This window comes from Pygoscelis adeliae, unplaced genomic scaffold, assembly GCF_000699105.1.
Source record: "Pygoscelis adeliae isolate BGI_AS28 unplaced genomic scaffold, ASM69910v1 Scaffold13, whole genome shotgun sequence".
In the NCBI taxonomy this organism is placed as follows: domain Eukaryota; kingdom Metazoa; phylum Chordata; class Aves; order Sphenisciformes; family Spheniscidae; genus Pygoscelis; species Pygoscelis adeliae.
In genome coordinates this window covers 3725485-3737867 of record NW_008824499.1, presented here as the reverse complement: position 1 = coordinate 3737867, position 12383 = coordinate 3725485, and the positions used below count along the sequence as shown (strand labels likewise).

General features: G+C 44.0%; 1 protein-coding gene across 1 annotated transcript in view; it reads left to right on the top strand.

Moving 5' to 3' along the window:
- LRRK1 (leucine-rich repeat kinase 1) overlaps window positions 1-12383 on the top strand; it is a 77016-nt gene that overhangs the window by 38940 nt on the left and 25693 nt on the right. The window contains exons 12-18 of the mRNA XM_009321467.1: window positions 3266-3395; window positions 3930-4042; window positions 4823-5037; window positions 7081-7245; window positions 9303-9475; window positions 11479-11599; window positions 11852-12011. Coding sequence (XP_009319742.1) covers window positions 3266-3395; window positions 3930-4042; window positions 4823-5037; window positions 7081-7245; window positions 9303-9475; window positions 11479-11599; window positions 11852-12011 — 1077 coding nt within the window. The remainder of the gene's footprint in view (window positions 1-3265; window positions 3396-3929; window positions 4043-4822; window positions 5038-7080; window positions 7246-9302; window positions 9476-11478; window positions 11600-11851; window positions 12012-12383) is intronic.

Genomic DNA, 12383 nt, shown 5'->3' with positions numbered 1-12383 from the left:
GGGGGGAGGGAAATCAGTGTAAATTCATCTGCAATTTTAAGTGCACCATCATTTAAATTAAGAGGAAATACGTTTAGATAAAATGTTTCTAGAGAAATGGTGCAGCTGTTTGGTACCATCAATATAGAAAGATGAAGAATGAGTGAAACCTGTTTCTTTCGCTGAGCTTTTTTTCTTTTCATAAAGGTTATTCTTTTTAGCCAGAGTACTAACTGATATGTTGAAGGGAAATTAACCCATAGTTAGTCTTATTACTCTTAGGATTGTTTCTGTTGCTGAATTTGTAAATTGCATGTTTTCCCCTGTCTCTGTGATTTGCACCCACAGTTTGGGGCACAGCAGAAAAGATGATGTTCTGGATCAATGCACGTGAAATCCCAGAGAGAACAAAAGAGTATCTGAAGATAATTGCACTGCTTCCTGCTCTCTGTGGGATTCATCTGCATTTCTTTTTGTTTGTTTGTTTTATTTTAAAGCACTTGGAGAACTTTCTCATTCTCGGCTGCCTGAAGAATGGCTTGCTCTAAAGTGTTCTTTGCAAATCTCAGAATAGAGCTGGCGTCTTCATGACGCACATCTGAGCAGCCCTCAGCTGCTTGCGGGAGGGAGAGGCCCTCCTGCAGCAAATGCTTTCCTCAGTTCCCCTGAAAATTGTGCATAATCTCAGGTCAACATGAATAGGTAAAATTGGTATATGCACCAAGTACAGCCATAGCTATAGGTTAGGACTGGAGGTTGTAACCTCCGGTCTGCTCATCTGGGAGGCAGAGGCTCTACCTGGACCTCCAAGCAAGGCTAATTCTACCTCATTTTTCTGTCTGTGGAAGTAGAGGCTGCTGTGCAGCAAGTCCTGTATCTGCACCCTAAGGAGGAGAAAGGGTTGGTCTGCACTGTTTTGCAAGTAGGAAATGGAAATAGAAATGCTGTGACATCAATGAAATCCTGAACACGGAAGAATTGGAAAAGGAGTCTGAATCTTACAAATCTGTGGAATCTGACATATCTTCAGAGCTTCTCTGTGAAGTGCTACAGCAGCATTTCCCAATGGGGAGAGAAGGGCAGGAGCAGCTGGCAAAGGCAGCTAAAACCAGCTATAAAAGGGAATTGCCGCCCTAATGGAAATTTCTACATGCTGCAAACCCAGCATAACCCCTCTACATAAAGGAGGAGAGGATGGACTCTGCATTAGTACCATTTGAAAAGCCTTGGCACATAATACGCTGGTGCAACTTCGAGTTGCCTCAGGTTGCAGGAAGGCACGGAGTAGCCCACCTGGCTGGTGCCACGGTTGAATAGCCACAGAGACAGAGCAAAGCCAGCTCATCTTCTTCTCTCTGTTCTTCTGCCAAGTATAGCTTGGTGAGACTAGAGGATGTGGCCAAGAATTTAAAGAACATCAAGAGAAGGCAGAAGCTGGAGTACATCAGCTGTTCACAGAAGTCTCCTAGTGAGGTGGGGGGCAGGTTTTCATATGATTTTACCAGCAAAGCTATTTACGTAAGTCTAGATTATTTAAAGAGAATAATTTATGAATGCTCACTATACTTGATTGATAAATCTCATAACAACTTCTTGCACACGCATGTGGTGTTGGTTGCATTTACTCATCCAAAAATATATTTTCAAGATGGGATTTGTTTTAATTTTTCTACAGTTCTTTAAAAGAAAATTTGAGCTCAAGCCAGAGAAATCATAAATAACTCATGAATAAATAATTTCAATTCATAAACACCTCGAGCTTGCTTCCAATATAGTATACTCCTTTCCGCCTGGGACTCTTTAGTGAATTGAGAGTATTGCTACTATTTTAGGTGTTTCCTCCTGCGTGTCCAAGAGGGACTAAATCTGTCTGTGCCTAGGTGCATACTGAAGAGGAACAATGAAAAGTTTAAGTCCAGCGATGAGCCAGAAAGGAAGTGAATTGAATCCATGAATAAGCCTGCTGTTCTAAAATAATCCCAAAGATGATTTTTAATTTGAAAACTCAAAGGCGGACTGTGACACCCTGCCCACACCAGGCAGTCCTGTCACGTATATAAAACATCCCTGCAGACAGTGGGACTCTCTCTTACTCCTTTTCTGATCATAGCTCAGGCTTGAAATGCTGTTAATATTAGAACTGGGGAATTTTCTCCTGAGAAAACCTCTTCCATTTTCTTTTTTTTTTTTTTTTCTTTTTCAGCTAAGTCTAGTTACAGTTCCTCAAGTCTTCTCTGTAAGGGAAGAAGATCTTGGTGGAAGTGCAGCTGTCCTATCCTTGAGGAAGGGTGTGTCTTGCATCTCAGGGAGTTGCTTTTATTGACCATGGAGGCAGCAGATGGTGCTGGTTGTACTTTCCTAATCAGAGACTCAGAATCTGCTTGTCCCTGTGTGGCCTAGTTTTCCTTGACTTCAGGATGCTTCTTGGTAGATACATGTGACACTCTTAAGACAGCAACACAATTCATGGCAGCTTTTCATGCCACTATCCCGGGAGTAATTTGTGGAGCGAAATGATGCTCTTTGGAACCAGCTGAACTCCCTTTGTTTGAACCTCTCCAGCAGCAGCAACTCAGCCATGCAGTTGTTGCTATTATTGTTTGGGTTGCTCCCAAAATACACTAGTTGCTGCACAGACATGCAGGAAGTCTGAAGTGCCCTGAGACCTTGCAGTCTAAAACAGAACAGAGGGGCAAATGCGAGCAGTGTTTTAGAGGCAACATAGGTTAGCAGTCTGTCAGCTGTAGTTTGGGTTTTCTTCTCTGTTGTTATTGACTTTGATTCACCATAAATTGCTCCAGGATGCAATGTGGGGGTCTGAACATAAATTATGACTGGCTTCTGGCTTTTCTCAGGCAAGATGGAAAAAACACATTGAGAACCACTTGTGCCCTTGGTATGCCCTTTCACTGCCACCTGTTAGGCTGGAATAGGGGCAGTTCACAAGGTATTACCAGCTATTCAACAGCAAGAAATATAATGCCATTCGTCCTCTGACACATAGTCATCTTGGTAGGCCTGGAGTTCCTCCCTCAGCACCCTAGAAGTCCCGGAGACTGTCACCTTCGAACACGCACATCACCGTGATTTTAAAAAATTGAGATGTGAGCACTGGTGTTTGATCGCCATTGAAGGCCGTTTGCTTTTCTGCTGTTGCTTCATGGTGGTTCCTGCCAAGGAACATGACCTCATGTCCTGCCTACAAAGTTAAGGTGAAGGCTCTTGGTTCAGAGCCTTGGTGCCTGTTATGTTTTAAAGGTGCTATTTGTTTCCTGTCTTGTTCCAGGTCCTTTTTTGGAGTTTCCAGCATTTCTGAGTGATTCTCTGGAAGTCCTTTATCTGAACGACAATCAGCTGGACTCTGTCCCGCAGTCCGTTTGCCTTCTGAAAGGTTTAACAGAACTTTATTTAGGAAAGTAAGTCCGTGTCCTGGAAAAGCTATGCAGTATTATTTCCATGTTGTTTTAGTGACCAGTCTTCTGTGGAGCTCCACCCCAGATGTCCAATGCTTTTGAAGTCAAAAAGCTGGAAATAGTCAGCCCCTTGTTAGAACTGTGCCCATCATTTGCTTTAGATAAGGAGGAGGCTGGCCTTTTGAATTAAGGAAGATGATCTAATGCTTTGAACACAGGCCTGGTAATATAACGTGCCTCTAGTTCATTTTGGCTTTTTGCTGTCAGCTTCTATAGCGTTAGAGTCAATAACTCATCATTTTTGCCTTTATTTCCTCAACTATCCAGTAAAGATGATTACACTTGTCTGCCCCAGAGGATAAATTGAGGTTATACATCACTTTTAGGATGGAAATTACTATTAAAGTGCTGAGTAGTCTTATTAAAATGTTAATGGAAGATTTCTGCAAGGAGAGAATGGTGTAATCTGAGAGTCCGTGAGAGCAGCTACTTACACACAAAGCCTGGTTGTTGGTAGATTTATTTGTTTTTGTACAGTAACCCTGGTATCCGAGAGCTTCCTCCAGAACTTGGACAGCTGGCTAATCTCTGGCAGCTGGATATCGAGGAACTAAATATCAGTAACGTTCCTGCAGAGATCAGAAAAGAGGGTAAGGCTGATCCTGTGTGTTCTTTATTAAATTGACTGAACATATAATGAAAATCGCTTCCTTTTAATGGTCCTTTTGATCATCAGTGCTAAGATCTGGCTATATGATCAATTTAAGATAGATCACATATTAAAATGATGACGTATAAATGCAATATTTCATTTGCAGTATGCATGCCGGATAAATTCCATGGCTTGCTTTCTGATTGTGTATATTTTAGGGTATTTAGATGGTCCTTCTAAAGACTCAAGTGTTTAGGATCAGCAGTCACAGTCACATTGAAGTGACTTTATTGTAAGCTGCTAGGTTTTTGGATCCATTACAATACTGTCTTCTTTTTTGTGTTTTAATAAGAAAATCCTGTGGGAACAAAGTTATTAGGAATTATTCCTTCTCCAACACACTGTTGAAGCCTAAATCTGATTTTAACTGGAAACATAAAAGTAGAAGGAAAAACTGAGTATGTTACAATACTAAATTAGTATTTTATGTTTCCTTTGAGCTTCTGAAGCATACGAGCCACAGCATTTGTTTCTTCTTACAGTGCTCCATTGTAGAGTCTCAGAGCAGTGACCTTTTTCTGGGGTCTCTGTCTCAGGTTTGTCCACTAGAGGTTTCTTTGTTTATTCTCCGGGTTGTCTCAGCCCACAGCAAAACTGCAGGGAAAATATTAATTCAGCTGATGTGTCTGCAGCAGTAAGTTTTGTGCAGTCCTGCTGTACATATGTATATTTGTAACTGCTAACCACAGATAAGGCCTATTCACTTCCCCCCCCATAGGCCCTAAAACAGTGCTGGCATACTTACGAGCACAGCTGCGCAAAGCAGAAAAGTGTAAGCGAATGAAGATGATCATCGTCGGTCCTCCACGACAGGGAAAGTCAACACTGATTGAGATCCTACAGACAGGAAAAGTCCCTCAGATGATGCACAGCGATGCCACCATACGTACAACAGAATGGGAGCTCCCCAAGCCAGTGGGACACAAGGCAAAGGTGAAAAACAATTGAAGATCCTTAGTCCCAGTGGGATGTTTGAGTTCCACAGTGTCCGTTCTGGGCTGAAACTGCCTGCCCTTTTACAAAGTACAATTTCCATTACCTGCGAGTCAGACCTCGCAAGTGACGTGTCTTTAGACCCATCACAATTCCTGTTTCATCTACAGTTGGTACTAGAGAACAGTTCTGTTTTCCTGAGCACTCAGCTTTGTATGATAAAGAGAAGGAGCCATGTGTAGACTGCCTAAATTCTGGCTCTCTCAGCTCGGGTGGTTTTTGGACACTGATTCTGAGAAAGTGTTTTAAATCAGCTTCCCTAAAGCAGATTGTCCTTTTATTTGGGACCAGAAAATGGGACATCAGTACATAAAGCTGGACTCCCTTGATGTCAGAACTGCCCTAGGTGGGGAAGGTGGGTGGAAGGTAGGATGCCTGACCTCTGGTGTGTTCCAGGGACATCTAAGGCATACCTTAAACACCCAAATCTCAGATGGCTCATTCAGGGAGTGTGTCAACCCATACTGAACTCATTTGGACAGCACTGAATTCATTCAAGCATTTGTAGGTGGCCCTGTCCACTGCCTGCATAGTAACACAGGGATGAGAGCAGGCAGAATTGGTCCTGAGGTCTTGTCAGAGCTGAGGGTATGCACACGCATGGCTCTCCTTTCCCGGATGAGAGCCATGACCACCAGACTGTTTTGGAAGGGGTGGAGGAGCCTGTTGACTTCAGCTATTCTACAGTGAAGAGTGCCAGGCCAGAGACAGAAAGAAAAAGAGCAAGCCCAGCCTGACTCTTTAAAGAGAAGATTTTGGTGGGAGAAGGGATTTGTGCATTTCGTGTTGAAAAGCCATTGAATAAAATAAAAACCTAGACAGCATCAGAGACCTGGAGTGGGATCAAGATGCTGAACGGGCTTTTGTCCCTACCTCAGAGTCTCTGTCTCTCCATACAGGCACCCACAGCTGAAGGTCTTCTGGATGAACAAAGCAGTCCTGGTGCTAGTTAGGGCTTGGTTTAAACAATATGGAAGTTCTTCCAGCTGTTCCTGGGAGATTTCAAACTGAGACTGTGCTAGGAGATCAGAGCCCTACTGAGATACTTAGCTCCTTGCTGAAATCTTACAGGGTAACTCGTCATGTGGGATCAGTCAGTACTTGGACCTGGACCAGTAAACGGAGCCCACTTGGTGTTACGTGATGCTCTGAGGATGGTGGCTGGAGCAGCGTTTGGTTTCCTGCTCAGTCACAGGCAGGGCCAAGTGACTTAGGGACAGAGCCTCCAAGGTATGTAGGTGCTCCCTACTGCAACTGGGAGCCTGAATACCATTTAAGCAGAGACCCATGCTCCCTCTTAGTGCTGTTGTGGGGCTGCACGGAGGAATGGATGCTGAGATACTTGGGAGAGAGACAGAGCTAGAGAGGCCTCCATTCACACATTCCCCCGAAAATCAGTGAGTCTGATTTACAGTAGCTGTAATTCTGGCCCACCTCTGATGTGACACACACATCAGAAGCCTCTGAGCAACATGCAGGAGGTGTTTATGAAAGGCTTGAGAAGTTTCCCATCTCCTGAGCATCTATATTCTGTTTGGATCAGTTAGGGCTGAGCTCAGTGGAAATGATTTCAGCAGGGGGTTTCCTGTTCCCCATAGCAGTGGCAGATAAGTAGCTTCAACGGTCCTGTCGAGCGTGGCACAGACAAGGATGAAACAGTTTCTATTCAAGATGCAGTGAAATACAGGGCTCAGAATGAGACCCTTGTTTGTACTGGAGAATCCACAGCATTAACTGGAGATTTACCAGCATCAAGGGCACCTCTATCGTTTTAGCAGCAAGTAATTAGTCTTGATTTCCTGTGGGGAAGTGGTAGCCATGCTTAACAATTGCTTGTTGATTTTTCTTTCCTGGAGGCACAATTACGACATTGAAACCCTTCTTGTGTCATACATTATGCAGGCGTAGGTTTATACTTCAGCTATTATCTCCCTGTGATTTACTGCAACCGTTTGATTTGAACACTTCTCTTTGTCTAAGTAGGTTGATTCAGTGGAGTTCAATGTCTGGGATATCGGAGGCCCAGCAAGCATGTCTACAGTCAATCAGTGTTTCTTCACAGACAAAGCATTGTACATAGTGGTATGGAACTTGGCACTGGGGGAAGAAGCTGTGGCAAACTTGCAGTTCTGGTTGTTGAACATTGAGGTAAGAAGTCACTGGTGGACTCTGGGGTATCTATCAAGTAGTAGCTCAGCACACAGATATGTGATATTACAGATTCTTTTTGGTCTGCTTTTAAAAACTCCGCAAGCTATGAATTTTGCATAGCTTTTGGAATTAATTTTCCATTACGCTGTAGGCGTATCTCTATATTTAATAGTTTAAATTTATCATTTGCTTTGTTCTCCCTCACACACATCAGAGAATGAAACAAAAGCTGATTTATAAACCCTTGCTAAGTAAGGCTGAACATACTTATTTTGGAATTAGTGTTTGACCACACTGTGCTCTGCAGGGTGTTTGAAGCATTTTCTTTCTTGTACGGGTTAGACACACATTAGTCTTGAGGTTATATTTTTAACACTTTAGATTCAGGTAAGCTAGAGAGTATCTCCCAGACAGCTCTCAGGTGAGACTCAGCGCTGCAATGAATTCATTGGTGTTGACTGATTTTTATAATACCATGTTCATAATTTTTTGTAGATGTTTGTTATTTGATATCTGTCTTAACATTGCATACACAGAAATGGGCTCTAAGCTAGTGCCTCTCAAAAAAGAAACATCTTGACATTACAAAAATATTAGCTTAATGGTCAGCAGCAATCAAAAACCCAAACTAGGTAACAAAGCCAAAAGCATAATTATGATATTTCAAAAATGTATGACGTGCCTGTATCCTTAATACATCCCACCAAGCACATAGTAGCATCAGAAAAGATAAAGAGAAAGGTGAACATGATGGTTAAAAGCATGGAAAAGTTTCTGAGTGCACAGCAATTAAATAGATTAGGCCTCTTTGGCTTTGGAAAGAGGCAAATGAGGAGGACTGCATATAGACTTACCAGGGGTAAGGAGAAAACCACAAGGGAGTCTTTGTTCACGATCTTTTACAATAGAAGAATTAGGAGAGATCAAATGAAATAATGAGATGGTAGCTTTCAAACAAACAATAGGAAGTATCCTAAACACAACAGATAGCTAACCTGTGGAATTTATTGGAACTATACAATGTTCTGTGGATGTCAGAAGTTGAAAAAACAGACTGGTGGAAGAAAAATCCATCAAGTGCTACTAATTCAGAGATACCATTGCTTGCTCAGGAAGTTGGTGAGCTGCAGGCTTCTGGATGCTGGGAGAGCACACCAGGGAAAAATCTCTATATGCTTACCCTGTGCCTATACTCTTCATTAGCCTCCAGGCAGAATACTGGGCCAAGTGGGCCCTTTGGTCTGACTTGGTACAGCCATCACTCCTGTGTCTGCACAGGGTTTGAGTTTGGTGTCATTCAGGTTTGAGATTTCTGTGGGCATCACAAGAGAGAAATGGATTGACTGCAAATAAGCATATATTTCTGCATCTGAATTTTCTTCTGTGGTCAAAGTCATTTGCATCGGCAGGCTGATCCCTGCTTAAGCCTGTGCAATCCCATTGTATTTGGCAGTGTGTTCTTTGAAATCAGGATATGTTCCAGTCCTGTAATAGAATCATGGAAGGGTTGGAAGAAACCATGAGATCATCTAATCCATTCCTTTGCACTGATTCAGGATTAAGTAGATTCGGACATTTCTAGCAGTTTATCTCACCTCTCCATATACCTCCAGTGAAGAACTTTGCATAACTTCCCCAGGTATCCATTCTGGAGTGTAACTGGCCTTTTTCAGGATATCAAAGTAGATCTTCTAGCTACAGATTAAGCTAATTTCTTGTCCTTTGTCTGGGCGGACATAGTTCCCATCATTTAGCTGACTCGTAGCAACTTAATACCACGTGGCAACTCATGTAATAAACCCAAACTGACAGTTTCCTGCTCTGCAGTAGCAGCAGATGATTAAGTCATATTCTGCAGGAGAACTTCTGTAATACCCAGATCCCTTGTTGCTGTTGTCAAGCTGCCACAACAGGTTGCCTCTATTTTATATATACATTCCATTTTATTAACGTATATGACTACCCCCTCTTAAATACTATACTTTTCATATGTCCTCACTGAATTTACCACAACGTAATCTGGATGAGGTCATTGTCAGTGTTTTCTCTTACAGGCTAAAGCTCCAAATTCAGTGGTGTTAGTGGTAGGAACACACCTTGATTTAATTGAAACTAAGTTCCGCGTTGAGAGGATAGCAACTCTGAGGGCATACGTCTTGGCTCTCTGTCGGTCTCCCTCTGGATCCAGAGCAACTGGCTTCCCCGATATCACATTCAAGCACCTACAGTAAGTACTTGTGCCTTTATGAAGCTCAGTCACTCTATTTTATGTCACTTTAAATAATTTTGTAATACTTGATCTCCTTGGCAACGGAACTGATTTAAAGACTCATCAGCATTGCATTTAATCTATTTTTGACTGAGATAATGTAGTATAATCAGAGAGATGTTCACTGTTGCTCAGGGGTCTGATCATGGGTCTGAGAGCTGGAAGCTCCGAAGTCATGACCTTGGCCAGCTTGTTTTAGTGCTCCTGCTCCACTCAGGTTTCTCACCATAAAATGGTGATACAGTTTATTAGTCACAAGGAGAGAAGGTACAGATTGAGTAATTAATGCTGCAAAGCTTGAGAGCATGACTGTTACAGGGTGAGTGCTGTGGCGTTTGTTAAGGAGAGGCTGCGTGGGAACCTCTTGCTACCTGACGCGAGAACTCTGCTCATGTGGCTATGTTGGCAGGTGAGGAGTGGGTCAGCCGCCTGAGCCCCCAGCAGTCCAAACCTGTGCCAACTGAGTTCTCCGGGTGTGATAAAGGAGGGGTGGTGCTGTCTGGAAGATCAGTGTCAGTCAGGCCGTGGAGTCTGGTGCCGCTCCCTCCCTTCGGCAGGTGGAGAATGCCCTTGGGGAGAGGAGGCTTCTCTGGCTGGGAAAGAAACGGGCCCGTCAGCCAAGGGAGTGCACAGCACGGGGAGAGTGTGGATGCAGCAGGCTGGCACCAAACTGTGAAATCGCCAGCACCTGGGGCACGAGCAGGTGGCGGCTGGCAAGTAAAGGAGGGCGCTGCAATGTCCCCAGCACCTTGCATCTGCTGCCTGGCAAAGTCATCAGGAGACCTCCCACGCTCTGTTCTGCAGACGCAAGCGCTGCATTGGGCATCCCAGCTGGTGCTTTCCCGTTAGGAGGAATACCAGGGACTCAGTGTGAGGCACAGAGGCTCACAGTGAGAAAGAGAAAGCTTTGTGCGTTGGCCTCCTCAAGCCTCGTATCATGACAGAGCATCCTACCATGATCTTAATCATTCTTTCTCAAGGGGACTTTCTTTCACCCTGCCCCACATCCTGCATGTTCCCTTTCTTAACCTTCCTTTCCCCTTGCATTTCCTTCCAGTCAGAGTTGTGCCTGATTTCCTACCTCCTCCCGCCCGTGCCTCTCCTTCACACCCCATTGTCCACCTGGATGGGGCTCCTCTGAGCAAGGAGTGTGAGGAGAGGAGTGTGTGTTGTGAAAGCCTTGTGTGGGTGAGCCCAGGGTGCTTTTATCAGTGCTGGTCCTCCAGCATCCCAGTGAGTGCATGCTTCCCAGTGCCACTGATGGCTGAGGTTTAAGATAAAGCATATTGCTTTAGAAAAGGATTTTCTGTCTGCCACGGGAACATGTGTAGGATCAGTTAGAAAGACCCTTTGTTGGGGAAAGTGGAAGAGAACCGTTCTTATCCAGCCCACAAAAAGACCAAAAGTAGTAGGAGCTGGAGAGAGCAGGTTTTTAGCTGTTAAAGAGCTGATGAAGGCCAGCTTTTAGGATCTAAGCATCAATTCCCAGACCACAGGATCGAGCTGAGCAAGGGCCAGAATGAGGGTGGGAAGAGGTGTCTGGTAGTCATCATCATGCCTCTTTGATCTGAGTCGGGGAGAACTGGACTTGTCTCCAGTGATTGCTGGAGCATAGTGTTTTTCCTCCTTCCTGCAGTCCCTTCCAGGATGTGTGCAGCACTGGAGGGAAAAAAGGTGATGACTTTGGTCAGTCTGCCAGGGAAGTCCCCAGAGATCATGGTGCATAAGGGATAGAAAAGCAGTGCACAGTGAATGAAGCTGGCAGAGCAGAGGTTGGCCTAATATATCCTTTCCAGGCTTCTTTGTATTTTCCTCCAAAGCTAAAAATGCTCACTGACAGCCTTCCTCCCATTCATCTGACACAGGAAATTTGAAGTCACTGATAAGAGAAAGTGAGTCTGGAAAGGAAGCCAGTGTGCTGATAAGGTTTGATAATCTTCACCCTTGCATGACTTTTGCAGTGAGCTCTCATGTAAGACTCTGGAAGGCCTTGATGGACTCCGGCAGCTGATTTTTCATGTCACTTGCAACATGAAGGACGTCGGCAGCTCAATTTGCTCACAGAAACTTGCAGGGAGATTGGTGAGAACTGTGCTTTCTAGTGGTGATCCTTACCAAAGAGGGGTGCTTTTTGGGCTTGGTTTTGGACTGGGGGAACTTCAGGAGTTATTGCTGATGCAGGAGGCATGTGAAGTATATAAGATGGCTGTCTGGCTTTGGGAAAAGACAGCACTGTAAGATCCCTTTAGAGGGGAGATGGCTTAGCCAGTTCATCTCCAGCAGAGTGATTGCTGTCTGATACTGATGCTGCTATTTTTCTCATGTGGTTTGCAGATACCAAGAAGTTACCTTAGTCTTCAAGAAGCTGTCCTTGCAGAACAGCATAGAAGAAGTCAGAATGATGATGTACAGTATTTAACAGACAGACAAATAGAACTCATCATTGAGCAAACTCCTGGAAATGACATCAAAGACTACGAAGACTTGCAGACTGGTAGGTCAGAGCAGACCAGTAATTTCTTGGAAATCAGTATGTGTGACCAATTGAAATGTTCCATGAATAATAAAAAGGGTGTGGGGGGAAAGCCCACCAGATAATTGCTGTGCAAAAAATCAGTTACAGAGTGCTCTACACCTGTGTAGAGGTCACTTTGGAAATTGGTGAGATATAAAATTAGTAACGGGGCTTTGGGGAGAGGGCTGGGAAGTTTCTAGGATGGTCTGAGGCTACTGAATTTTTTTTTTTTTACAAGCTTTTTCTGATTTTATTTCTGCTCTGTGAAGAATGAGGTTTGCCATAGTTTCAAGGCTGTCTTCTCCGTAGGGCCCCAGTCCTGTGATCTTTACGGAGGCCTTGCTCTGCAGG